The sequence below is a fragment of the Manacus candei genome, unplaced genomic scaffold, assembly GCF_025592945.1.
Source record: "Manacus candei isolate 608988 ecotype Guabito, Panama unplaced genomic scaffold, ASM2559294v1 h1tg000013l, whole genome shotgun sequence".
NCBI lineage: Eukaryota > Metazoa > Chordata > Aves > Passeriformes > Pipridae > Manacus > Manacus candei.
This window is the reverse complement of record NW_026138061.1, coordinates 3,637,960-3,665,032: the sequence shown is the minus strand read 5'-3', so window position 1 is coordinate 3,665,032 and position 27,073 is coordinate 3,637,960. Positions and strand designations below refer to the sequence as shown.

Here is a 27,073-nt window from a genome sequence, read left to right as displayed (position 1 = left end):
GTGATCATTTGTTTTTAAGTGTGTTTGAATGGTAATAAGGTCTTTGCAGAAGGTATGTCAAACTATTTTAAACCTAGAATTTTTACTGTACTTTCAGTAACACAGTGATTTTCTTTTGCTTACTTTTTACAGAATCACATAGGGTTTTTCCCTGAACTGCTATAAATTCAAGTGTACTTGTTTTGGTCTCTTATTTTTCTCTGGGTATCTTACCTGAGGTCTAAAGGAGGACCTTGGCTGGCTGTCAGTTGTCCACAAAGCTGCCCTCTCACTCCCCATTCTCAAAAGGACAAGGGGAGAAAATTAGGCAAAAAAGCTTATGGGTTGAGATAAAGACAGGGGCAATATTCACCAGTTACTGTCATGGACAAAACAGGCTTGACTTAGGAAAATTAGTTTATTTTATTGCCAATTAAAAATAGAGTAGAAGAGTGAGAAGCAAAGACAAAAGTAAAAAGACCTCTTTGCCCCCGCCTTTCTTCCTAGGCTCAGCTTCGCTCCTTCATTTCCACCTTGTCCACCTCTTTTCCCCGAGCGGTGCAGGGGAATGGGGAATGGTGGTTTCAGTTAGTCCATAATACTTTGTCTCTGTCGCTTCTTCCTCCTCATGCTCTTTCCATGCTCTAGTGTGGGTTCTCCACAGGGTCTCAGATCCTGCCAGAAAACCTGCCCCTGTGTGGGCTCCACTCCACTCCAGGCTATCATTCCTGGCCTGCTCCAACAAGGGCTTTCCACGGCCTGCAGCTTCCCCCAGGGCACATCCACCTGCTCCCATGTGAGGTTCCCCACGGGCTGCAGGTGGATCTCTGCTCCACCGTGGAGCTCCATGGGCTTTGGTGGCACAGCTGCTTCACTGTGGGCTGCACCAGCAGCTGCCGGGGAATCTCAGCTCTGGCACCTGGAGCACCTCCTCCCCTCCTTCCTCATCAACCTGGGTGTCTGCAGGGCTGTTTCTTTCAGGCTTTTCTCATTCCTCTCTCACAGCTGCTGCCCAGCATTTTTTACCCTTTGTTAAATACATTACCACACCACCAGCATCATTGACAAGGCTTAACTTTGTCCTTGGGTGGGTCCATTTTGGAGTCACTGGCTCTGTCTCTGTCCAGCGTGGGGGCAACCCCTGGTCTCTTGTCACAGGGATGCCCCTGAAACTCCCCACTACCAAAACCTGACCACATAAACCAAATAAAAACAGTGAGATTCTGTTCAAAATATTTTGTAGTAGCTGAGGTCCTCAATGACATATTAAATACCCCTAAATCCCATAAGATCCAATATGATCTCTTCAAAGGAGGCATCCTTCTTTCTAAAATGTTTGGAAGGTTACTGTTGGGTGGTACAATAGTTTTATGTTTTAAATCATTGTAATAACAAATAGATAAATTAGTATGTATGATATTGAGGCTTACACTGTGAAATCCTGATTTTCCTTAGAGAAACCAGTCAGCTCCATGACACAACAGGATATGACATTTGATAGTGGGGATAATAAAGCCACCAGGTAATAGTGAATACACCCCACCTTGCAATGACTAGAATTTAAATAGTCATAAGTTATTGATTAACCCAGGGTTGGGTAGGATTTAGCTGCTGTAGTAAAAGTTGACTATTCCATCTGCATGCTTGTTTTACTGAAGAGCAGAAGAGTTGTGTCTTCCATATTCAGGCTAAGCAAAAATGGGCAGTTCACATGTAAGTAGTTATTTAATTTGGATTGTCAAGAATGCAACAATTTCCTGAGTTTATTTTTGTCAATTTTCACTTTAAATGGCATTAATACAGCTGCAAGTGAAGATTTAACCTCAAAAGTTAAAACCTCAGCTTTAAGTTTGTGTGGTAAACTTGTGTGTAGCTGGTAACTTTGCTTCATTGCAGTACATGAATAATGAAATTATTATAATACACAGGTCCTAAGTGTTTTAATGTTCCTTGTGGCTTAGTTAAACAGGGCAGCACACTCATTTTGATAAAAAGAAGTGATGTGTTGGATGTCATGGGAAAGCAAATTTTAGTTAATTTAGAAAATTTGTATTGGAACATTTTGAATGCTAAAATAATTCCTTAAATAAATATGAAAACATTCCTGTCCCAAAGGCCAATACTTTGAAAATCTGGCTGTTTATCACAGAACAGTAGGGACAGGAGTAATCTCAAAGTGTGGTGCTTGCAGAAGGGCCTGATTAAAATCCAGGTGTCAGGATTTACTACATTAAATTACTATATGAATTTTGACTGAGACAATATTGGCTAACATTTGTGTGTCTGAATAATGACAACCTCAAAAAAACATGATTGTCAAAAGCTTGTGTGTGATAGCAGTGAATGATTGGTCCCTCTGAAAGTTAAGTAGCTTGTGCTGAATAAGCTGAGGGGTTTTAGCTCCAATTTTAAAACCAATGGATAAAAGCAATATTTAGTCAGCAATGCATTTTCTCCTTGAATGCTGAAAACCTGTAATTTTGCAGTTTATATCAATAGAAGACAGCCTAATTGCTGATACAGGCTAATGTGACATTAGTTTCTCTAAGATTTATAATACTTTGTCATGTGACTATTTTTTAATTCAAAGTCAGCAAGGCCTTGAAAGATACCAAGGATCTGGTGCTTGTGGACCAGTTCTGCAGGACATTTTCTTTGGCTGACTGAGCAAGAGAACCCGTACATACCATTTGCACAAAGCTCCAGTTACTAATCCAAGGAGCTTTTTGTCTCCCTGTGAATGGGTGGATGGTCCCATCTTGACACCATCTTTTTGCTGACTGGCTGTTTGGATAAGGGGAGAGAAGGGAGCAGTTTAGCAACCTACCAGTGCATAGGAAACAAGGCGAAGCCCCAGGTGCCCACGTAATCACACTTCACAGGGTTGTTGGCAGGTGTCTCCTGAGGGTCCTGGCCCTGGAGAGCCTTTCAATGGACTGAACGTCCACTGAATGCAGTGTAGAGCAAGTGTACTCAATTCAGGTTTAAACTAGCCAGCCAGAGTCTATCTGTGGTAGGAGTGATCACAGCACTGCATCTCAGGCAGGTTCAGCAGGTGCACGAGCTCCATGCTGGACTAGGTAGCCTTGGATGTAGGTGCAGTACAACAGAGTTGTGCTGTAGGCTACGTTGGGAAGATGTGTGAGCCCACGTTGAAAGAGAATCCCATGACTCATCTGGGAATTGCACCATTCAGTTGTTACTGGGATGTTACAGGTAATCTTGGAGAACTACCTGCACCCGTGTCAGAGAACCACTTCTGGAACAGCCTGAAAATAAAATAAAAGAGTTTTCAGCTGCAGTTTGTTCTTTCTCCTAATCTCATATTTTGCAACCGTAGGCTCATGAGTGTCTTATGCATTGTGTTTTCTAAACCTCCAGAGCAAGTCTTACAAACTCACAGAGGATATACGAAAACCAGCCATAGGGACCACCAGTTTGTCAGCAGATGAGCCAGTAAGCACTTTTTTTATGAAGGATGAAAGGGGCACCTGTTGCTGTTGGATTATGGTGGCTTTGGGAGGCACTGCAATGCACAGGGGCAGCTCCTCTTTTGTGGTCAATACTGGCACTACTGGCTGGGTAAAAATGGGTTGTTTCATTCTGTTGAATAACACATCTCTCCAAAATTTCATCTGCTTTGAAATTTCAGAAGTGAAATTCTTATCAATAGCTTCTGCTGCAAGAAATATAAAATTGATCATCTATATCAAATGAGATATTTTACTTGCTTAAATGGATTTAGGTTTTAAAACTTCTTTTTTTTGTAATGTCATTATTAAATGAAGTTTTCATTGAAAGCTAAGCATTCTTCAGTGAAACGTTCCACTATGTGGATGTTAAAATGGAACTTTTCAGCTATGTCATTTTAAAATGGAGCTTTCATCACAATTAGCATCTTTCTGAACATGTTAATTTGAACAAAAAATCAAATTTGACTGAAAAAAATGCTTTCAGTAAAAATTTTCCAGCCAACACCAACTGTTAGAAACTGAGTTCCCAACTGCACCTAATGCAACATTATAGCTCGAAATCTGCACAGTTCCAAATCCTTTTTGATCTCTGAACTCAGTCTGGTTCTTTTTTCTACAATCAAGCAGTGTTTTTGATGGCACATCCCTAGAGATTTAAGTTCTCTAATTATTTTATTTATTTTCAGTCTTGCATTAAGCTTATCTATGCTTCTGCTGTCCTTAATATTAAAAGTCAATCCACCTGAAAATCTGGGTTGCTGCTCTGCTATAAGGAGGATGCTTTGGGGACATTTTGGGAATAGCAGCAATGGTTTTTGTTATATGATTTGGAAAGTTTGGTGGATTTTTACTTATGTGAAATGGTGCAATTTTTTTTAACCTTCTGTCTCTCAAAAATACATGAAGACTCTTTATGCATTATTCTGTGATTTTAGTTAGTCTGGGGATGGTGAGTTCTTTGGTTTTAGTTTAGCCATTTTTAGAGATTCTCTGGCATACCCTTGAGTTTCATCTTCTCACTAAAGCAACCTAAACCTTCTGCCAGGGAGGGCTCTGTAATATATGAAGGGGATGGCAGGTTGTTGTGGTTTGAGAACTTTAAGGTAAAAACGTAAGTATAACATGGAGAACATATTCGCCTGAGGAGTCCTCTTGGGCATTAGGTCACAAACATCACAGGGACTTCTCTGTTGCCTATGGACATAACTGCCCTTGTAGAAATGTTTCCTTAGTACAAGTATTACCACAGCGTGATTTTATTATCTCATCACGAAGCTCAACAATTGCTCTTTGTTGCTTCCCCTGGCAGACCAGTGTTCAGTGACAGTCGATTCTTGTTTGGTCCCTGGCCATAAGCCCACAGTCAGCAGAAGACAGAAATAACTTCTTGTTCAGCCACTCAGCACTGGGGAAGAGCTGTAGCAGATTCTTTTCATTCCCATGGTCCCTTTTTACCCAGGATATTTGCTGCTCCTTTTAGGTCTGAGGCTGTCCTGTGAATGCTGCTGTAGTAGGTGTTAACAGGCATCTATACATGAAAAAATTATGATGCATTTGTGGCAAAAAAAAAAAAAAAGAACCCATCTGAAATATCAGTCATTACATTTGTGTTTTACATGATGTAAATAGGTCAAGGAATTATATTTTACAAAAATATAAAAAATTCCGAAGTATCTGGACTCTAATGCTCTTCTCTGTATACAACAGTTTTAGTATACTCTACTAAGTTCTGTTGTTACTGTTTAGGAAATTTTTGTCACTAGACTCTCATCTCCACTGGATAGGTTTATTGGCACAAATCAGTTATGATATCTGGTAGCTCAAGCTTAGATGCCTCAAAAGAGGGACCCTGAACAAAGAAACCCATTGGGCAATTAAACCCTCACAATCTAAACTCCCCATTCCTCATGCAATAGTCCAGACCAGTGGTAATATTATGGTCTGGGGTCTTGTCCCTCTTTATTGGTTTGCTGTTTCATTACCAGGTGGTTGCCACATGGTCATCTTCATATTGGTTTTGGTCAGTTCTGTAATCCATGCTGTAATATGGTTGGTACAGCTCATATACCACAATCTGTGGCTATCCACTCCAGCTATTAATTTTTCAGTAATATTTAAGCTGCTAGGTTTGTCTATTCTAACTATTATTAATGTCCAGGTTGTTCAAGTTTCACTACAATCCGTCTTTACTATTATGAATGATCAGATTATCACCTCCAGGTTCCACTATAATCCATCTTTGACTTAAACAACACAGCCATACGGTTTAGATAAGGTTCAACTTGCAGCCCAACAGTTCTAGCTACTTATGTCAAACAAGAACTCAGCCATTTTCAAAATAATATAAAATTTTCAACAGTTGCTATCCAGAAAAATTACTCTGCCTTTATGTTAACTATGACTACTGGCTGAAGCAATGGATCGATTACTGCTGCTTTAGGTGACTCAGCTGACCTAAATGTATCTTGAAACTTCCTCCACCTCCTTCCTGTGATGTAGAAAGTTGTTAGACACAGAAATCTCCAAGTTTCATGAGCACAGTTGCTTTTTTGGACACTAAGCATACATATCTGCATAGTAACAGCCCTTCATGTGTCTATGAATATATAGATGGTGTTTAGGTAATGCATATTGCAGAGGAATATTTTAGAAACAATAAAAGGGCCAAGGGGAGAAGCATGTCATCTTGGGGCTTCCCTGATGGGGTGCAACATCCTTCAAGTTATTCTCCTTGTAAATAATTGAGCTTTAAAATACATGAAAGAGTCAGCATGATGTTCCCAAAGATTGTGCCCAAGTATTTCAGCCCTCTCTAGGTATACTTAAGTCATGTTAGCTTTCACACTGGCATACACAAGAATTTACTTCAGTTTCATCAAGGTTAACCTACCAGAACTCATCACAAGTCTTAGTTAAAGTAATAAGTGTAAAATTTTTAGTAAGACATAAGAACACTTGAGCCAGGGATTTGGTATCTCAGCTGAAAAAGAGCCAAAATATGCCAGTTTCCAAGTGTTTCCCAACCAGGTATTATGGTCAATAAAATAATAGTAGACAAGTCTGCCCCAGCATAACAGAGACTTGAAATACTAGATTTGTCCAAGGTGAATAAAGCCATTTGTTTGCTTTTTTTATGGCTTCCATTTGCAAGGTAAGTATTAAAAGGAAGTGAAGTGAGGCATTAATCATGACTATCCATAGGCATGGTGTCTTTGAAGATTTCTAGCATCCTTTCCTGCCTTGGCTTCAGCTGCTCCACCAGGTGAGTCAGGTCCTTGTCAACCCCATGTCCCCTCTGCCAGCCCCATGCAGGTGCTGGGTGTGCTCACACGTCTCAAAGGTATCTGTATTTAAGTATCTGGCTTGAACCCTCTAGAAATAAAAGCTGCAGTTTTGAAACACTGGCATTCCCACTGCATGGTGCCCTGGTAGCTAACTCTGATTTTAAAAGTACTCCGTATTAAGGTGTTCTACCAGCTACAGAAATGTTTGGAAGCATTTAAAACTGGACAGTATAAAATTCAGCCATGAGAGAACCACGCCAAACTTATTTTTTTCTCTTAATTGTGGACTTCTCTGTCATGGTGATGAGCATGAATAAATTGGATAAAAAATTAGTCATCAAGTATTATGAGATGTAATATGATATATTAACAACTACTAGAAACAGGAGGGACATTGTAGGAGAAAGATGGTTTTAATTTTGCAGTTTAACTGTCAGAGCATTACCTTCACTGTTGCCATTTGTTTGTAATAGGAAATAGTAAATGTGATTAATTCTATTAGGATCTCATTGTCACTGTAAGTTTAGTCTCAGATATAGAAAACAGGGTTTGCACCTCTCGGTTTAGAAAGAGTCACAGAGTCATTGCAAAGGCTGTTGAGTAATGAAGTTTAATCCATAAGACTTACATATATTGTATCATCCAGTATAGATTCATATAGAAATTGTTTTGATCTTTATAGCAAATAGACTGTCAGGAACAAGCCAGGATGTTGCTGTCATACAGCTGTTAGACATAAAACAGCTGCAAGGATTTGGGAGAGTGACAGCCTGGCCAGCAGATGGTGGATAGCATTCGGAGAGACTGATACCATTCTCTGAGCAGGCAAGGAGGCAGATGGCAATTTTCCAGTTGCATATTGTGGTTGACAAAAACGTGGTTGAGAAAAATGCTCGAACAAAAAAAAATGACAGGACAAAAATGACAGGTATGTTTTACAAACTAGGAGAAGAAGGAACCTTGTGGTCAAAAGGACACATGCTGTCTCAAGGTAGCACTTGCTAACTGATACGTCAAAAAGATGTTTGTCAACCCCACCTCTTTATTACCACAGCACAAACCCTGGTGCTTTCTGATATTGCCCTGCTGCAACATGCTGCAGCTGTTTGCTTCTGTTTGGTTTTAAATGTTAGTGCCCATTGTCATGGTTTGAGACTCTTAAAATCCAATTTCCAATTTTAAGCCCCCCTCCCACAACTCACCCCAGTGCGAGATGGGTTTTCCAGACTCAATATGTACGCTCTCACCTGTGTACTAAAGCTTTCACATTTCACATAAATTCCTACCTGAATAATTGAGCCCAATTATTTGAATTTTACTGGAGAGCTTACAGAAGAACCTCTTACTCTGATGCAAGGATGATAGGAGATGGTGAGCACACCATCCACTAATGATGAGATATCCTCACTCTGAATGGCCTTTCCCAGTTAGATGAGACCTGACCCTGCCTACCAGCAATTAACTTTGTTTTTTTTACTTCTCCGCTATATTAAAGAGCTCTAATATTTGAAAGTTTTTCTTATGGGAGCACCCTCACACTGAAATGAAATGAGTTTTATCTGCTTTCCTGCCCTTTCTGGTTGGTGGTCTGGAGCTTTCTGAGCAGGCCAACCTTTTATCCCCCAGCAAAGTTTGCAGCCCCACACCAAGCTGGCTAACATGATCACGAGGCACCACAGGATCACGAGGCACCAAGGCCCTCATCCATCCCATGGCAGAGCTGGAGGCTCCTGGCAGAGGAGCGATCTTCTGCCTGCTGACTCAGAGAGCTCTCTCATCCACAGCTCTGAGATGTGTGATATGTTTCTCCAGGCTCTTTGCCATGGGTGAGGCAGATGTTGCTTGTCAGGCAGGCTGGATGCTACCACTGAACTGGCTTGTCCTCCTCTCTCTTGGTGTTGATTCCAGTCTCGACTGCATTGTTAGCTGACACAAGGGGAAGATATACTTTCTATTGGAATGCAAAGGTTTAAATAAAGTGACATTATTATTTTTATTTAAGAATAATACACCTTATCTAGTGGTAGAAGGCTGTGACTATTATAGAATCATAGAATAGTTTGAGTTGGTTGTGCTCATACCTTCTGCTGTGATCCAGAAAAATTGACCCAGGTCAAAGGGGCCCAAGGTACCACTGTGATAGAGTGAAAAAAATCTTTACAACTGGCAACATCTGTCTTAGTAACTCAGACTATTGATGAAGTACAAAGCATTAGGTTTTCAGTCCATCTATAGCAGTAGATCAGAATTAAAATACAGCAGCCTACTCCCATGTTTGTTCTTGTGTTTTATTCTTAACAGACAGAAATGCTTGAAATGAATGATGAGGTTTGGGCTGTCATTAAGAGTATAGCTTTTGGTGGGAGTTCAGAGTTTGTTCTGATTAACAGGATGTTATCCTGACAATGTGTGATGTACTAGAAGGTTTTAATCATAAGATCTAAGACAACATGTCCTTTTTTCCTCTATCCATTACTATTAGTCTAGTTAATCTTGGATTCCAGTTGCATTATAGCTCATTAAAGACTTCTGCCAGGATAAATAATTAATCTTGGATATGTGTGTGTTGATAAAAAATTAATCATGTAGGTGTTGATTTGCCAGAAGCTGTCTTCTGTGATCCTAGTGTATTAGGTACAGTTTAACTAACGAGGTGCACACCCTTGTATTGTTGTTTCTTATGCTACCAAGGCGACTACATGGTTTGGGATATTTCCTGGTAGACAGAGAAAACAAATTTTTCCTCTCCACACAAAAGAGAAAGACAGAAAATCATAGAACTGGAAAACGCCTTGAGGTGTCAGCTCACTTATCCATTGCCTACAGCAAGATCAGCTCTGCCTAAACCAATCCTGACAGCTCTAGCTGTGCTAAGCTGGGAGAGAACTGGTTCATTAGCGTGAGACTGGACTCCTTGAAGGTCTTTGAACTGGTGACTCAATAACTGTGCATAGTGAGAACCGAGAAATCTCAACAGGTTCCATAGCTTCCTATCTGTGATGGGTTTTCAATTGTTCTGACTTGTCTATTTGGTTTTCTGGTGTTCCTGTCCTTACCTTTGGGACATTATGGATTGTTTGGGGGTTGGCTTCCTGAAGAAAAAGAATGCAAGAGGATGTAGAGGAATGCAGTATGTATGTATCTGTCACCCTAGCTAAAAACACTTGAATCCACTGGATAATTTTAGATTAATTTACCAGCAGGTTGTTAATCTCAAAACTAATAGTGCCTGTTATGTTTCTTGAAAATCTTAAGAGAGAGACTATATTAGAAATCCCCTGAACAAAAGACCGAGGCATGAGCTCAACCCTTATAAGACACCAAAGAATCCACACAGTGATAGGTCATTATGCCTATGTCCATCACAGGAATTGGTTCAGCTGCAGTAGGTGGTAAAGGCACCAAAATGAGCCAGTCAGGAGATGTAAATCTGTAGGAAACCAGGCAGAGGGTCTGCTGGTGCTCGCCTGCTTGGTAGAGAGGAAAGCTCAGATTGTTGCACATGGAACTAGTTTATGTCATTCTTTTTAAAACCTCATTTTTCTCCAGTGCATTTTTGTGAACATAATTAAATATATGTGAAGCATAAGAAAATGTCTGGAAAAACTCTGGTGTGATTGTGTAGCCCACCTCCAGTATTCACTGGAGATGCTCTCAGGTATGTGAAACATCCACACCACATTCATGGGTGCAGGCCCACAGGAGACCACTCATGTCTGATGGGCAGCAGGCAGCTTACCCTGGGGCATCTCTAACAGCACCAGAGACCTATGTTTAGACAACTGAATACTGCCCAGAATTTTATTCCAGACCCCACTCAAGTGCATGAGTTAATGCTGTAAAGAGCATGGCTGGGTCAGTCTGCCCTTTCTGTGAAATTTAATTTTTATTTCTGTTAAAAAAAAAAAAGAAAGAAAACAGCAGCAAAAGAGAAGCTTGAAGTTAGACATCCACTAAATAAAGCACATAAAATGGACCTGGCAAAAATAAAGAGCAGGGGTAGGCACTCAACATACCTGGATAAATCTAGCCCTTTTTAGAGCTTTGCCCAAAGCTACTTAAGCTGCATCTTGACTGTTCTGGTCAGCAGTCACATTCCTGCTGGCTCTTGCTAGTGATTTTCTTGTAAGGGTCTGCATCTGCATATATCCATGTACATTATCAGTTCTGATCTGTGTTAGAGCTGCAGCAGGTGACCAGCATCCCGAGCAGCTGCTCTTTCCATTGTTCTGAGAGTACTCCTCCATAAATCTCTGTTCCTGAGTGTGCTTTTGGCACCTGCATGAGATGATGGAACTGGAAAAATAGCTTTGATTTTTCAAGCTGCATTATCAGCTGTTTTCAGAGAGGGCACATTGTCTCTCTTTTGCAGTATGGGAAGTTACCTGGCATGTTCATGATAGCATTTCTTCTGTTCTTTTCTACTGACAGATGAGCATCTACTGCACGGTTTGTTGTCTTTTGCTCGAGGAAGATATTAGATTTTGTTTTCAGAAATGTCTGCAATGTATTGCAGTATCCCACCAATTTGAAATACTGATGCCTTGAATCCATCAGAGTTCAGTCCTGCCCTCCACTCCTTTTGCTGATCTTTTTGTTAAACAGTTTCTTTGTGCTTCTCTAAGCATTTTAGACCATCTTCAACTATAAACTCATCTTACAGATCCTTAAAGTGAAATGTAGAAAAACTACTTGATGTGCTTTACAAGTTAGAAGTGTTAGTTTTAGGTCAGCTATAATCTGTCCAGTTTAATAGAAATAAATCTATGGCAATTCTAGCCAAAGTTTCAAGGGAAAAGGATTATTGTCTAAAACAAGCTTGAGTGAGGCAAAAACTATTCAGGTTAAGTTAAAACAAGCCTTGACGCAGGCCATAAATACAGCTATGCTGGAAGTGAAAAGATTTCTTACCAACAGAACTCTGGTTGCACTAATTAATATAGAACTATTGGAGAGAAATGAGAAGAAAATTAAATCAGTAGATGGAGCCCGACTGATTTTTGAAAGCAGGTTCTCTTACATCCTGTGTCCAGCTGCAAAGTCTGTGTTCAGACTGTCCACCTGATATTTCAGACTCCATGTCATGCTATCACCAAAATTGCTAGAACAATTTTAAGTCAGTAAACACTCAAATCTAATCTAAGATCCTAACTCTAAAACAAGAACTATATTAAAGTGATTCTGCCCATGTTTTTAAAAGAAAAATGCCTACAAGTTACAAATGGTATTAAACATTGATTTATTTTCCCATGTATCCCTTACAGGAAAATCCACCTGTCAAAATCCACAGGGTAAGAAGTAGTACAGTTTTGAAACAGCTCCCCCTTTCCTGCTTGGGAACAAGTGGCAAGGTCACTTCAGTGGGCAAGGTCAAGGCCGGGACTCAGCAAGTAGTGGATATTAGCCAGGGCTTTTCAGTGACCCAGGCATTGGCCCTGACAGTCACTTACCCAGAGTATCAGGTTTCCTGTCTATACAGCTGATGCTAGTATTACACACAGTACTATAAGAATGGTAACCCTCAGGCACACCACTTAATGTCCTTCAGTGATTTATTTGAAGACAGAGGCTTTAGCAGAGCTTACTCAGTAAATTCGTCTGGTGCTTTAAAACAAACATGTCCTGAACATCGTTAAGAAACAGGCCTTCCTTCCCTTCCACATGATTTTTCCCTTGAAATGTTTCTGTATATATATCTTTATGAATCCTCATAAACCTACAATATTATTTCAGTCTCTGGTGTTACCATTTTCCTGCCTGCTTCACCTGTGCTACACACAAACACAACGCCTGCAATGACAGGTTGTACCCAGGAGTTAGGGACTCATCAACCTGAGGATAACTGACCAGCCATCAAGACATAGGAGAGCAAACCACTCTCTCAGTGTCCTGCCATGACATTACCAGGACCAGGTGCATCTGTGGAGGGTTTGAGCAGTGGGAGCTGCAGCGGCAACAGCACTGGCATGATAAGGGCAATTCCCACAGCCCAGCACTTGCTGAGGGGCAAGGCAAGGCAGTACAAACCAGCTCTTGCCTTTCAGTGTTTGTGTAGGTGTTTCTGTCCAGGTTGAATGACTGAAAAGTGGGAGTGAATGCCAGATGAAGTCTCTTTCTTCTCACCAGTGCATCTCCTGCCCCGGGTCAGGAGGCAGTGAATGTGAAGCAACAGTTCTCCCCTCATACTGATGGAGTGAATCTGAGAGTATATAAATTAGAATAGCACTTGGATAATCGCAAAGTAGTCAAATGTCTACATTTGATATGTTAGCACTTTTGTGCCACAGAACTTTCCTTTTTTTTCTGATTTTTCAGCTGCTCCCTTGGTCCTTACGCTTACAAAGAAACTCTTTGCAAACAACTCTAGAATAACTTCAGAAGTGGCTGCCTAACACAGACAGCAAGATCAACCATAAGCATATTGACACTACAGAGCCAAAATAATGATATCTCTCTGGAGCCTTATCTGCTCCAGGCTGAACAACCCCATCTCTCTCAGCCTGCTAGTACATATATTTTGTACATGATGCCACCAAAGGAGAAGCACCTACACCCTAACATCACAGAAAAGAGTGAATGCAATTAATTTTGGATACTAATCGGTGTATCTCTTTTCTAACTTTGTGTTTTTCCCTTTCCATTTTGACCAGTTTCCTGGGAAATTTGAAGACTGTTAAATAAAATCTCCCATTAGAAAATATTGATTACTTATAAGCATTTTATTTCCATGTTGTTTGAAAGGTTTAAAGAACCTTGCGTATGAGCATACAGTAGGATACATCTTTAAAAACAACATTTGTCACAATGATGTGGGAATTAGTGTTAGCTTGTGCTGTAGAGATGAAGAGAAATTATTTTATTGTTGTTGTACCTTACTAATTGTTATAGTTGTAAAAATAACTTTCAGTTTCAGTGAGATGGCTGCACTACAGCAGTAAGTTGTATCCCAGCTACTCACTGCATTGGAAAAGCCAGGTACCCAAATGGCCTTTAGTCTATCACAAAGGTAGATTGGTAAAGCAGTGTAGGGACTGGATTTGGGTTTTCTCCTTGAGAACTGACCCTGAGGGAGGACCCCTTTAGCCAGAGTTGTAGCTCTTTCACCAGAGCTAGAAGATGACAGCATGAAACTTTTTCAGAATGCCAATAAACAGACTTTCAGGCTGTATCTATACTTGCAAATAAAACACGTTTTCTGGCCAGATGGGCACATGGCAGACCATGGCCCACAGCCACATGGCTAAATTCTCTTTATCCCACAAGCTGAATAATGTTGTGCCTAATGTCTTTCAGAAATTGTCTCTACCCTGTGCTATCTCCAAAGACAAGGAGGTTAATCAGCCATTTAACCTCTTCTGCTCCTCAATAGGCCTGTGACATTTTCAGGAAGGCTTAAAAGCAGACTGCCATGCCCTGGGGTATCATAACCCTTAATCAACTGTGGTGTTGCCAGTGCGTGGCAGCCCTGCCAAGCAAGTAGCCTGATCCTCATGTTGCCATTTGAATAGTAATGCCAAAGCACTTGCAGTTCCCATTTAGACCCCCTGGAGTCCATGGTCTATATATAGTTTCCCTTGATTTCCAAGCCTAAGACCTATGTTTTAGTACTATTTTAGAGTTTAGGCATTTAAGAGATCTGATTAATAATATTACAGTGGTTGAAATTGTTGCTGACCTCGTGGTCTCAGAGAATTCTACCTTTGTCTGAGAAACAGCAGAATAGAGGATATAGGAGCATTTCAACCTTTGTGATTTACAGCTTGTCAGATTAGAAGCACACAGAGTTTTTTGTTTACACTGATATGTCAAGCTATAAACTGCAGCTATGGCTGTGGACTTTGAGTTATTTTCCCAAACAGGTTTAGCTGAAGGTAGCCACATCCTAATTTTCCAAAATAATAAAAATACAAATAAATAAAAATAAAAAAAAACCCAAATAAACAAAACCCCCAACAAAAAAACAGCTTTAGCATGTCATATATCTCCAATTATCTTGTTTGCATCAATGCATCAACAAAAGAAAGGTTTTCAGGACCACTTTTTGTTCAGAGCCTGGTTCTGTACGCACCTGCCAAGACTTTTGTATTTGCCTGTTGTTAAAGTGGTACAAGCAAATAATATTTGATCTGGCATGAAGATGCCTAATATGAAGTTATTACCCTTAATTATTTGAATTAGCCAGAACTGGCAGAACAAAGTTATGTAAGTTCAGCACTGTGTGTCACAAGGTGACAGCTATTTGTGGATCCATTCAAGGAGCCCTAGTGACAAGTATAGTATTTCGTCAAAGCCCAGTGTGAACTTCAAGGTTTAGATGGTGTGAACAAAGATCAAGCAAAAACCAGGCCCAAACTGCTGTCATTCTAATGCAAAATTGTTTTCCATGTGTCTGTTGTGCCTCTGTCTTTCTAGTCAAGCCATAAACACCATCATCATGGTTTTGATGCAGAGCGAGATGCCAAGAAAATACACAGTGCCTGCAAAGGAGCAGGTAAGAAAGTTCTTGGGTTTTGTACAAAAGGCAGTTAATATTATAAAGAGCATGTACATTAACTTAAGGCAAAACAACTGTTCCAATGAGTTTAAGGCAATCTTTATGCTTTCTGTCACTTACTGACTCAAAGAACATTCACACCCATGAAGATAAAAGGGAAGGGAAGCCAGCTTGTTTCTCAAAGACTGGTAAGGTCTAGTTTGTTAATTACTTGGCTCTAGAGAATTGGGGTAAACATACTATTTGTATATATATATCCCTGTGCTAGGAACATGAAGATGCCAAGATTGATATCACAGTTGTGAGGTCCTGCTAGTCAGGGCAGATTTAGGTCATGGTTATATGTCCTTTCCCAGGGTTTCAAGGAACCAGTAAAAAACATCACCACCTCTATCTTCACCACCGTTAGTGTGTTCATCAGAGCCCACTACAACTCTATCAACTGAAAGGAATATACAGTTCTTTCAACCTACACCACTGATTTTTAACAAAAAATATTGGCTCCCACCATCTTCTGAGGTAGTTTGAAGTAAGCTGCCTGACTGTGCACTAATGTGAGTGAGGAATGCACAGCGTTTCATGGCATCCTCAGGTCCACAGAGGTGACAATGTCCAGTAGAGGATAAACAGCCAGGCAGCACGTGAGATCAATAAGTTATTAATTCATTCCAGGTCTTTGCAGAGTAAACATGTATTTAAGCAATTCTTCCTGGTATAGCACTGAGATTAAGAATCAGCTAGTTAAGTGCTAAATTTCAGGAACTTTTCCTGTCTTATCAATTGAGCCCCTTCAAGACAGTTCCCAGAGGACTCTCCTCCAACTGAGAGCTTAACCCCACATTGTCAGAGAGGAGTATACTTCCTTCTAAAGTTGGACCATATCTTCTGCCTCAGTTCTAAGCAGGAAGAACTGGGCAATATGTCCAACTGTCAAAAGCTGTCCTGCATGTACCTGGTGGTGATATGAGGCATGAAAATGCATCAGCTGTTGCTGAATGCCAGAATAATTTGTAATTTTATCCTTTGTACTGGTTGCTACTCAGGCACCCTTGTTGGTCCCTGCTCCCAAAACACTGAGGCACAGTACAAAGTGCAGTAGGTGGGTGCAACAGATGGAAAAGCACAAGGAGAGCATGGGGCAGTGTCCACCAGCAGGATGTGCATCAGCAGACCTGGCACATGGCTTGACGCCTTTGATCTGCTGTCTAAACTCTTTGCATGCTATAGGCATTTTGGCAGTGCTGGGTCATATGCCTCTCCTGATTCAAATTCTCCATTTCAATACTTGTCTTGAAGAAATAATGCCTGAGTCAAGCTGCTGGCCCTTAAATGGAAGTGCACTAGGACACCTGTGTTAATGCAATAGCTGCTCTATTGTGTCTTTTGGACATCCAGGTAACATGACCGTCTCTTTAGCCACAGAATGCCTTCCAGAAGCTCTGTTCAGTTCAAACATCTGTTTATATGGCTGAGGGCAAGGAAAGTACAAGAACAAGGTCATTGCCTTTAGTAAGCTTCTTCCACCAACTGCATAAGTTACAGCTCAAAGCTGACTGAGGGCTTTTCTCCTGGAGGGGTGCTGCATGTTCAGTTCCCCTGTGTGATGGGCACCACATCAGCTGCATCTCTCTGGGCATCCCATGCGTTGCACTCTTTTTGCCAAGCAAAGCAGCTTCAGCAGATTCAGACCATCAAGGCTGGTTCTGGCTCCTCTTCCTGACTCCATTTAACAAAAACTGATTTTGTACAGGCTGTACATCCAGGCTGTGGGTTAATGAAGCTGATTCAAAGACATCCTCATCTACCCCAGCCTCTCACCCCACACCCCTCCTTCTGTTGTGCCAGCATAACAGTTCACACACTTAAACTGGATCTGATGACTGATTCCTTGGGACTACTCAAACAAGTATTGTCACCAAAAATATGTATGCCTATGGGCACTGGCATAACCCTGATTTTAGGAGCAGTGTCTGACCTTCTTAAACTGAAGACTCAATTTCCCTGATAAAATATGAACAGCATGAGATGGTGAATTTTTATTTTATGGTCTGAACATTGTATCTGACTAAGTTAAATTTATCCTCAAAAGAATGTTAGATGTTACAAATCCTAAGGGTGGAGCCAGTGGGGATATATGTACAGCAATTTCTTTTCTCTTTAGAGATCATATTTTCTTTCTTCTGCATTAGATTCCTGATAGAATAATTCCTATGCACAACTTCTTTTTCAGGAACTGATGAAAAGAAAATTATTGAAGTCTTGTCAAGTCGAACATCGGAGCAGAGACAACAAATAAAACAGAAGTACAAGGCTCTGTATAGCAAGGTATTTTGAAATAAATGGCCTCTCTGCTTCAAACCTCATGCCTCTAGAAATACATGGTATAGGCCTCTGCTTTTGAAAATACCAAGGGCACAGCAGATTTAAGGAGGACACCAGTTAGTTTCTGATTCAGCAATTTATTTTATCTCCTAAAATACTGATTATATTTCTAATTTTATGCCTCAGTCTTCTTGAAATCAGCCTTAACCAGATTAGAGCATTTTAATCAAAGTTGGGAGAGCTATAAAATAATTCATAGCTGAAATACAAAATATTTCAGCTTGTGCTCATCTTCAGCACATTCAGAAAAAAAGTTAATGTAAAAGGGAAATTTTAAGTCAGAGTCCCACTGAGACCAGATGCAAATTCAAAGAAACTATTTGATCTTGTACAATTACCTTTTATTCCAGTCTTGAAGTAAAACATGTTGCAAAACTAAGAAGTCTCATTAGGCACTTGAATTCTGCAGGAGGAAGTATAGACTGCCTTAATGATTTTGTGTGCAAGAAAATAAAACCTTCCATAATATTATTTCAGGAAACAGCTGAATCCTGCAGAGCTCATTATTAAATTGGTATTTTCCTAAGGTCTGCTTGCTCATTAGTCATTAATCGGTGTCAATAAGACAGTCAGCACTGAATCTGAAAGCCTTCTATATGTAAAATTTACAGCAAGCATGATATAGATTTTCATTCCATAACTACTATGGATTTAGTTCTATAATGAGGATTAATAAAAGTAAGCATCAGAAATGAGCAAATGTCTTGAGACTTCCCAGTTACATCAACACGTATCAACCTTTCTCCCTTGCCTGGGCATCGTGAATCTCTCAGGAAGGAGACACAAGTTGTACCATTTCACCCTCCTGATTCTCCAGGAACTTGTAGGGTTCATGGTGCCTGCATTGATGGCAGCCTCTGACTTGAACACGTGTTCACTTGGGGTTGTGTAAGAGGGAATTTAATAACTTCTCGTTCATTTTTCTGAACTTGTCAAGTGCTTCCCATACTACAGGAAATGTTAACTGCAGATACATTGTCAGCAGGCATCCTCAGCTTACACACTGGCTAGTTCTTTTCCGAGGTCTCTAAATTTTGAATTAAGTAGATCACATCCAAGAAGGTTGATTTTTTTTTTTTTGGATGGGAAAAAATGCTGATTGCTTGGCACCAAAGCACTTTGCAAAAATTTGTTGTTTTTTCCAATAAGTTAGTTTTAACCAAAAGGTTCCTAAGTTTGATCCCTTCTGTGGCAGCTCTTTCCAAGCAGGAAGCTTCTGTGTTTTGCTTCAGTGTAAACTTCTGCTAAGCTTTTAAGAACACTAGTTTGCATTTGTTTAAACAAATAAGAGTAAAAACTAGACTGATATTGACTGGTATTTGAAGATGGGACAATCATTTCATTCAATCTGAAACCAAAACTTTCAGGGAACTTATTTTGCAAAAAAAAAAAAGTGCGTATTTTAAGGCCTTGTTTTAATATTTTTGTCCCTTTGCGGTACAGAAGAAGCTTTTGAATCATTAAATTCCCCCAAACAAATAAAGAAACCCTCTAATCCCACCTCAGCTTTTGTGCTAACCCTCCTGACTGTCCCTGCAGGAGATGGAAGAGGACCTGAAGGGAGACCTGAGTGGGAATTTTGAAAAGGCTGTGCTGGCTTTGCTGGACCTGCCCTGCGAGTACGAGGCCCGAGAGCTCCGGAAGGCGATGAAGGGCGCTGGGACGGATGAGTCGCTGCTGATTGAGATTCTCTGCACACGAAACAACAAGGTTGGGACACCGTGTGTCACCTTCCTTAGGTAGCAGGGCAAAGAGCTCGCCGAGAGCATCCACCTGGGAGGAGAAGGAGGGATCAGCCCAACTTCCACGGATGAAGTGCCTCTTGTCAATGGCTGCAGTAATAAGATTGCCACACTAGAGCCAAAATTCCTGCAGGAGTTAAGAGCAATATAATTTAAATTTCTTCCTTGGTCCTACTCCTATCTCCTGTGGCTGGCACGGAGGCAACACTGATGAGAGAAAAATCCCTGGATATGTGTTAAAGGCAGCTTTGGCACTGCTCTAGTGGTTCAGAGGTATAGGAATGAAATCCTACTGAAAAAGCCCTTTAGCTCTCACCTAGATGCAGGGGAAAGGAGAGGAACACCTGCATGAGTCAGATATCCCTCAAAGTGCTGTCCTGAACCAGGGAACCTATGGCTTCTCCCATCCCCATGGTTGCTACACCTCACACAATATGGGCATGGTACTGATTTGCTGGTGTTTTGTTTGCTTATTTATTAATTAATAAAATTTTTTTATATTTTTTTTTTTAATTTGTCCAGGAAATTGTAAACATAAAAGAGGCCTACAAACGGCGTAAGTAGTTTTATCTTTCAAATATCTTCATTTAAAGTTTTTATCGTTGGGTGAGCCCTCATAGATTTTTTTTTTTCTTCCCAGTGTTTGATAGGGATCTAGAGTCTGACGTTAAAAGTGACACAAGTGGCTCCCTACGGAAGATATTAGTCATGGTGCTGGAGGTAAGGCTGGGGGCTTTCCTTTTATGTGGCTACCTGACAGAGATATTTCCTTTTTTTGATCCTGTCTTCCCTAAGTAATCATAATAAGTATTAGCTGGTATTTATAATAGTGTAGTTATGATGCATAGTATAATAATGAGGTTATTACAATAAACAGAAGGCATTCTTCAGTATAAGAGCCTTTTATATCTAGAGCTTTTTAATATATAGCCAGAAGTTATAAAGCCAGAAGGAATTTTATAAATTTTGATACTTTGAAAATAACAGTATTGTTTTATTATTATTTATAGCAGAGTAATGGCTAGAATACTCATTTGAGGTCATGGCCCCATTATGCTGATTTTTTCCCCAAACCAGCAAAATCTTATTTCCATCTCAGATAAGTATTTTAGAATTCAGATAGATATAGAACAAGTAAGATAGAGATTGCTGTTACGTTAGTTTTCCATTCACCAAAAAAGCATATTTTCCATTAGAACACACTTTATTTTAAAGCCGTTTCATGAAACAAAGCAAAAACCCAGTATCTTCATAAAGACACACTATGACTAAGAAAAATAGGATCACACCTAGAAAGGCAATGTGGTAGCCAGACAGATCTGACAGCCCTGGGAAATGAAAAGACTGGATAAATATAAGAAGCTTTAAAGATGTAACAGTCACATCACTAAATACATGACAGTTAAGATTCTCATTCGGAAAGTATTGATACAACTCTTTTCAATCTCCTAGAGTATATTTTCAGGAGTGGCAAATACATATTATTCATATATTCTTTTTCATAGATCAGTCCTTCATATTTTCTCCCAGGCGGGTGAACACTTAGGGTATATAGGTTAGTCAGGAAAACATTTTGCAGTTATTAGGGCATATCCAGCACTGTGAAAACCATCTGCACTTCACTGCAAGTGCTGGGAACCTTCCTGCTCCAGAAACATCAGCGTTTGCAATCTCATTAGGGCCCAAGCACACAGCAAATAAAACTAGGAGATAAACCCTATCACACAGGCAACAAAAAGTCAGCAAAACCGGGGGCTGTGGTGAACACGAACGGATGGTTCAAAGCAGCAGCACCGAGTCCCACCGTGCCCATCACCAGGCACTTGTCAGCAGATGGCAGCAAAACTATAACCAAAGTATTCGTGAGGCCCACAAGCCGACCTTCTTCCCTTCCACTAAGATATGTAACCAGCACTTGTTTGGGTTTTTTCTGTAGTCATCTCTTTTTCTCTAGGCAACCCGAGATGAGAGCGAACAGGTCAATGCAGAGCTCGCTGAGCAAGATGCCTCAGATCTGTATAAAGTAAGTGCACTTGGGGGAAAATCCCCATTTGCCCCATGCTGTGCAGCAAGGGCTGCCTCAGGATGACTAAACACACCAAGCATGGGAGCAATGACAGTGTAAGGACATGAGAAAGGGGGGCTCAGGCTGGAGCTTGGTGGATCAAGGGCTCTGGCTGACTTCTTGTCTCTACTGTGAATAAACAAGTGCTTCAAAAAAATAACATGTGATTTTGAAGGCAGGAGAAGGCCGTTGGGGGACAGAGGAGCTGGCTTTCAATGTGGTCCTAGCAAAGAGGAGCTATAGTCAACTGAGAGCTACTTTTCAAGCCTATGAAAAGGTGAGTTATTATCTTCTGCAATGTGGGTTGCATAGGGCCTGACATGTAGGTGCAGACCCTAAAATGACATTTAATGATCTGAAGGGACTTTTTCAACCTAAATAATTCTGTGTAGAGTGGACAATCCATTCTTTGTCATTTTATAACTTCTTGGATGCTTTAAGAATTTTGGAAAACATTTTTATACAACTATATCCTGAGTTTACAGAAATAATGGATAAAAGCTGAATCTTTTGCCACTGAAGAACCTATTCCCCTTCATAATCTACACAACATCCAGCCAAATAAATGTCACAATGTTGTTTCCTTCCCACAGCTGCACGGCAGTGGGTGTCCCTATTCCTACAGCAAAGGGACAGGTTCACAAACTGCTGCCCTGAAGCAAGGTTTTGCTTTTCTGGTCTTTTCCTCTCCTCCTAAGCAGAACCTGTCAAGGTCTCTCCTCCTGACCCCCACACTTCACACCTCATATTGGTTGGGCAGAAGCACAGCAGAAGCTTCCTCTCTGCCCACGCTGGGCAGACAGCTTGTGCAGGTGCTTTGCTGTGCTTTCCTCTGTCTCTGAACATAAGGCAAAATAGGCAGCAGGATCCTGGCTGTTTGGTACTTCTCCTGATGTCACCCACCAAGGCATTTTACACATGCTTGGGCCTGGACCTCCACTGAGATATCTTGCCTGGAAATTACCTCAGAAAGAAAAAGCCGTGGGAGATCCAAGGTCCTTCTCCTGGCAGCGAGATGGAAGCTCAGCAGTGATGTTTATTCTTAGGAAAGAGTCCCCCTCCAGCCTCTGGCTCACAGTCCTGAACTTCCCTGGGATGACTCAGAGTTCATCAGAAAACTGTAACCCTGGGCACTGAAGATGAAAAAAGCTCCAGTCAAGGCCATATTTCAGTGTCAGCATAATAAGGAACCGATAGTTGGGAAAATGTTTGCAGCTTAATCCAAGTTTTGGTTTGTTGCTGGCAGGAGAACAAACCCAGTCACAAACTAATACTCTCTCCCTCAGAGTGGCCCAAACCCTGAGGATTCATTTAAATGCTCCAATAGCCAAGCTACCTTGGCTTTTTGGTTCCTAAAGCCAAGAGATTGGGTTGCCCAAACCAATTTACCACATCCTGCCTGGCTGTACTCGAAGTAGAAGTGGGGCAAGATTAGAGTAATGCAAAAATCGGTCCTCCTCTGCAGTTGGAGAGATAAATAGGGCAAGATCTAAACCAGGTTGGTTGCCTGCAAAACTTTAACCTAAATCCTCAGAAGGTGTCCTTACTGTCTTGTGTGCATGGTGTCCCAGCTCTGACCTAAAAGTTCAATGGAGTCTTGAATCATGCAGGGCCATCCTGATAAGCAAAACAGAGAAAAGTAAAAGACTTTGAGGTTCCTGAAGTTCATAAATGTCAGGATAAACTCTGTTTTGAAGTGGTAGTCTGCTTTCCCCCTTTCCTAAAGAATAATATAAAAACCTGGGGACAACTGCAGTGCTTGTAAACTTTCCCTGGGAAGCCAAAGACAATAAGTAACAAAACTTCATAGAGCTGGTAAAGCTCCAAAAATTATCTTATTTGTGTGGGAGCCATCCAGAGCCTTTGACAGAGTGGCTACACAAAGCTCAAACAGTTTCTCCTGACTGGGGGTCACTCAAGAAGAAGCTGCAGTTTCTTTGTCCTAGAAGCTGCCAGACACATGTGACTGATGTAGGTTATCCATCTCTTAACCACTGTGCCTTGCCTGGCTGCATAGACCCTCTCTTGGTGCCAGTGGCTCTGTGAGCACTTACACCAGAGAGGAACTTCATTTGCCCTTGAATTACTCCCCTGGAAAGACTGTAAAGGATCTGAATTGGCCTTTTTCCATTGGATCCCAAATCTGATGCTGGTTTTATGGCAGTGAGATGACATGTTCAGACAGCAGCTCTTATGGCTCCTTTTTGTTGTCCTTGTAGGTGTGTGGGAAGGACATAGAAGAATCCATTAAAAGTGAAACGTCTGGAGACTTGGAGAAGGCTTATCTGACTCTTGGTAAAAAAAAAAAAAAACAAACAAAACCGAACAGTTTCAAGACCTTTCTTTTCTAGTTCTTGCAATGACCTGACATTGCTTGTTGGGGATCTGAGTACAGCTTGGCAACAGCCATTGAGATAGCCCTAAACTGAGCTGATATATCTGTCAGGAAAAAAAGAGGCAGTTTTCAATAGTGATTTGGACTCCTTGGTTTCAGAAATAACCAACCAGATGGTTCTCTATCCCCACAGCTAAATTATTTACCCTCTAACAGAGAACAGCCACCTCCAAGCTGCCCCTGAGACCTGGGCTGCTGATAATTTCCAGCAGATTCCTGGGTATCATAGAAGAGTGCTGGCCAACCACAGAAATGTACAGGGTCCTCAACAGCAATTTAGTACTAGGGTTGACTGTGACTGATATTTAAGCCTGTGCCCTGTCTCTAGTTGGCTTACTGGTTTTGCTGTTATCCATCTGGATCTAGGATTTCCCGGATCTTCTCCCTGTGATCTACAGAGTGAGCAGCTACCCCAAGAATAGATGGGCAAGAGGAACATCAGAGGGGAAAATGCTCATTCTCATTTATGTCATTTTCACTGTGGAATGGCAGAGTACTCAGTGCTGATCTCCCTGTGTAACATATTTTCCCTGTGGAAAAATTGTGTGTCCCCATTCCGACTCCAAGATTTCTCCTTGCATACTGATAGAGACCAGTCTCAGAATTAAAGCCCTGCCAGCTCATATGTCTGAGCATAAACCCTAGAGAGTTTCCTTTATTTCTTCCTTATTTATTTACTGCTGCTTGAAGATGTATCACAAACTATAAATATACAAGTATAATGAGGCCTCTTACTGTTTTCTCTAGTCAGCTGTGCCAAAGACTGCCCAGGTTACTTTGCCACACTTCTGCACAAGTCGATGAAAGGAGCTGGGACTGATGAAGAGACCTTGATTCGCATCCTTGTGACTAGGTCTGAGGTAGGGTATCCTGCATCCTGTAGTGCCTCACATCAGTTCTGGGAGAAATACAAATGTAGAGGGTATGGAGTGAGTCCTGATAGATCATGTGCTCAGTAAACCCTTTTCAGCCCAATGACATCAGTGGTCACACTCTGCTTCTGTACCCAGGCGACTCTAGTTTTGATATTAAATCTATTTCTGTTTTCAAAAGAACTAAACCAGGAAGCATGCAGGCAATTTCAAGTGGAGTCAACTGTACCTGGTTAAAACTAACCCATGGGGAGGTCTGGCCCCAACAGAATGTATAAAAGTAAATTCCTAGTTAAGTAATGATGAAGCAGCAGTTCCCAAACTGAGAATTGCTTATAAACATATGCTGCCAATTTTCTCTGATTCCAGCTGGGAAAAACAGATGGGGAGGAGGGAAGGAAAATAAAAAGCCAAAAGAGGTAACTGTCATTCTGAAAAGCACGAAACTTCACAAGACATTTGAAATTTTAAGCACAATCTTTAAGTCTTCCTTGTAAACTCTGTAGGTTGTAACTTCAGGTCTGTTTCAGTCGACACAGAGGAGGAGCCTTTCAAAGGGACAGGGAGAGCATATTTCCCAATGATCCACACTGTGAGAAATTAGGCTCCAGGGTACTCTCTCTGTTAAGACACAGTCCAATCATTATAACATTTAAAACCTGCAGTGACAGAGATCAGATCTGTGCCCTAGGTGCCTTTTCACTGGAAATCTCAAGACAAGGAGTTTTCTTCTCCCCCCCCCCAGTAGTAACTAGAAAATTACTAAAACCCTCTTTTAGCCTTACTCCTGGAAGTCCCTCTTTCCCTGCTTGCCGCCATGGAATGGCTTCAGGAGTTCACAGCAACCTGTGTGTGTTTTCCCAGTACCAACACTGTGCCAGCACCTCTGGGCAGAGATTCCCCAGTCACCTGGCATGGCTTTCCACACAGGCCCTCTTCTCAGTTAGCATCCCCTCACCACACCATCGGATGCGAGCTTACCTCAAATCTGAATGTTAAGCTGAAAGTCCTCCAAGATTTTTAGACCTCCTGCTTTCTCCTGTCCTCCTCCCACCAGGTGTGGTGAACCTTGGATCAGACCCCCGGGGTCCTGGTAGGAGCAGGGCATATTACTCAAAGCATGCATTTCTCTTCTGAAGAAGCTCTTCTTGTCTCCTCAGAGCGACCTGCCAGCAATAAAGGAGAAGTTCCAGCAAATGTACAAGAAGCCATTAGCTGAAGCTGTCCGATCCGATACCTCTGGGGACTTCAGAAAGCTGCTCCTGGCAATTTTGCACTAAAAAGCCACCAAGAACGAAGAGGCATGCTGAGCAGCCACCTCTTGATTAGTTTCCAAAATAGCATCCAAAAAATGTGGCATTAGCACAAAGAAAAAATCCAATTTATTTTCTTTCCAACTGGGAAATGTGTTGCCAAGTAATGTTGGATGTGAGGTTTATGTTATGGCTATCTTGCCAAATGTCCTTAAGCAATAAAGCCATGTTTAAAAAAATGGATCTAAATTGACCTCTTTGTGTTTGCATATGTGGAGGAATCTTCTGTCATTGTTTCTTCTGGGTAGATTTTCTGTCTTTCTCTCATTCTGAATATTATCCCTATTCTCTCCTCGATTCAATGGATGGTATGTCATGCTGTTACAGTCCTGCCAAGAGAAAATGGATAGTAATTTCTTCTCAGCTAATTATCACAGCTCTTTAAACAACCTGAAGGCTGTGAATTAAGGATTTAAGTCAGGACCTGATTAAAATCCTGCTGTCAACAGGGAAGGCCAGAGTGATTTCCCTGGCTGTGAGTTGCCCTTTCAGCATAGTCACCTCCTAAGTTTTTCCATGAAGGAGATAAGGACTTGCAGTCCCCATCAGCACCACCTCCTGGGATATGGTGCAGGAGAACAGCAGGGAAACAGATAGGGCTTTCATGAGGTAGATCTGTCAGGCAGGGAAATACTGTTCCCAAAACAGCAGACATGGGCCATAGGACAGCTGCATGGTCTTCATCCTGGGACATTTCCCAGATCTGACTGGATAAAACTCCTAGCAACCTAGTTTGATCTCATGACTCACCCTCTTTTGAGCAGGAGCTTGAACTATAGACCACTGGAGGTCCCTTTCCTCCTGAATTACCCTAAAATCCTATAATCATATATAAGAGAAGATGTGGTTGAAAAATAATACGACAGGACCTAACAAATAAGAAGAGGAGAGTGAGAGTTTTGGTCAAGGAGATGGGCTTGTGAATTTTTTTGTGTATCTGGCCCTTTCCCCCTTTTGAGTGTACCACTCTGCAATGGGAAGGGTCTTTCACACCTAGATCCTCAGAGACAGGATGTCTGATGGCATCAAATTCCCATGGAAAACAGTATTTTTGAAGCACTGGACCTGTTTCTC

The 27,073-nt window shown here is 41.2% G+C and overlaps 1 protein-coding gene across 2 annotated transcripts; it reads left to right on the top strand.

The window, feature by feature from the left end:
* Window positions 1-1,589: 1,589 nt before the first annotated feature.
* On the top strand, window positions 1,590-26,170 carry ANXA13 (annexin A13). 2 transcript variants are annotated; one of them, XM_051778522.1, is made up of 12 exons: window positions 1,597-1,692; window positions 3,361-3,435; window positions 15,149-15,227; window positions 17,461-17,555; window positions 19,152-19,322; window positions 19,877-19,910; window positions 19,995-20,074; window positions 21,309-21,377; window positions 21,595-21,696; window positions 23,639-23,714; window positions 24,562-24,674; window positions 25,847-26,170. In XM_051778522.1, the coding sequence occupies exons 1-12, from the start codon at window positions 1,678-1,680 to the stop codon at window positions 25,964-25,966; spliced, it is 1,029 nt and encodes a 342-aa protein (XP_051634482.1). In that variant the 5' UTR covers window positions 1,597-1,677; the 3' UTR covers window positions 25,967-26,170. The 2 variants fall into 2 exon arrangements, with proteins under 2 accessions (XP_051634483.1, XP_051634482.1); XM_051778523.1 differs by lacking the exon at window positions 3,361-3,435 and having other exon boundaries at window positions 1,590-1,692.
* The last annotated feature ends 903 nt before the right edge of the window (window positions 26,171-27,073 follow it).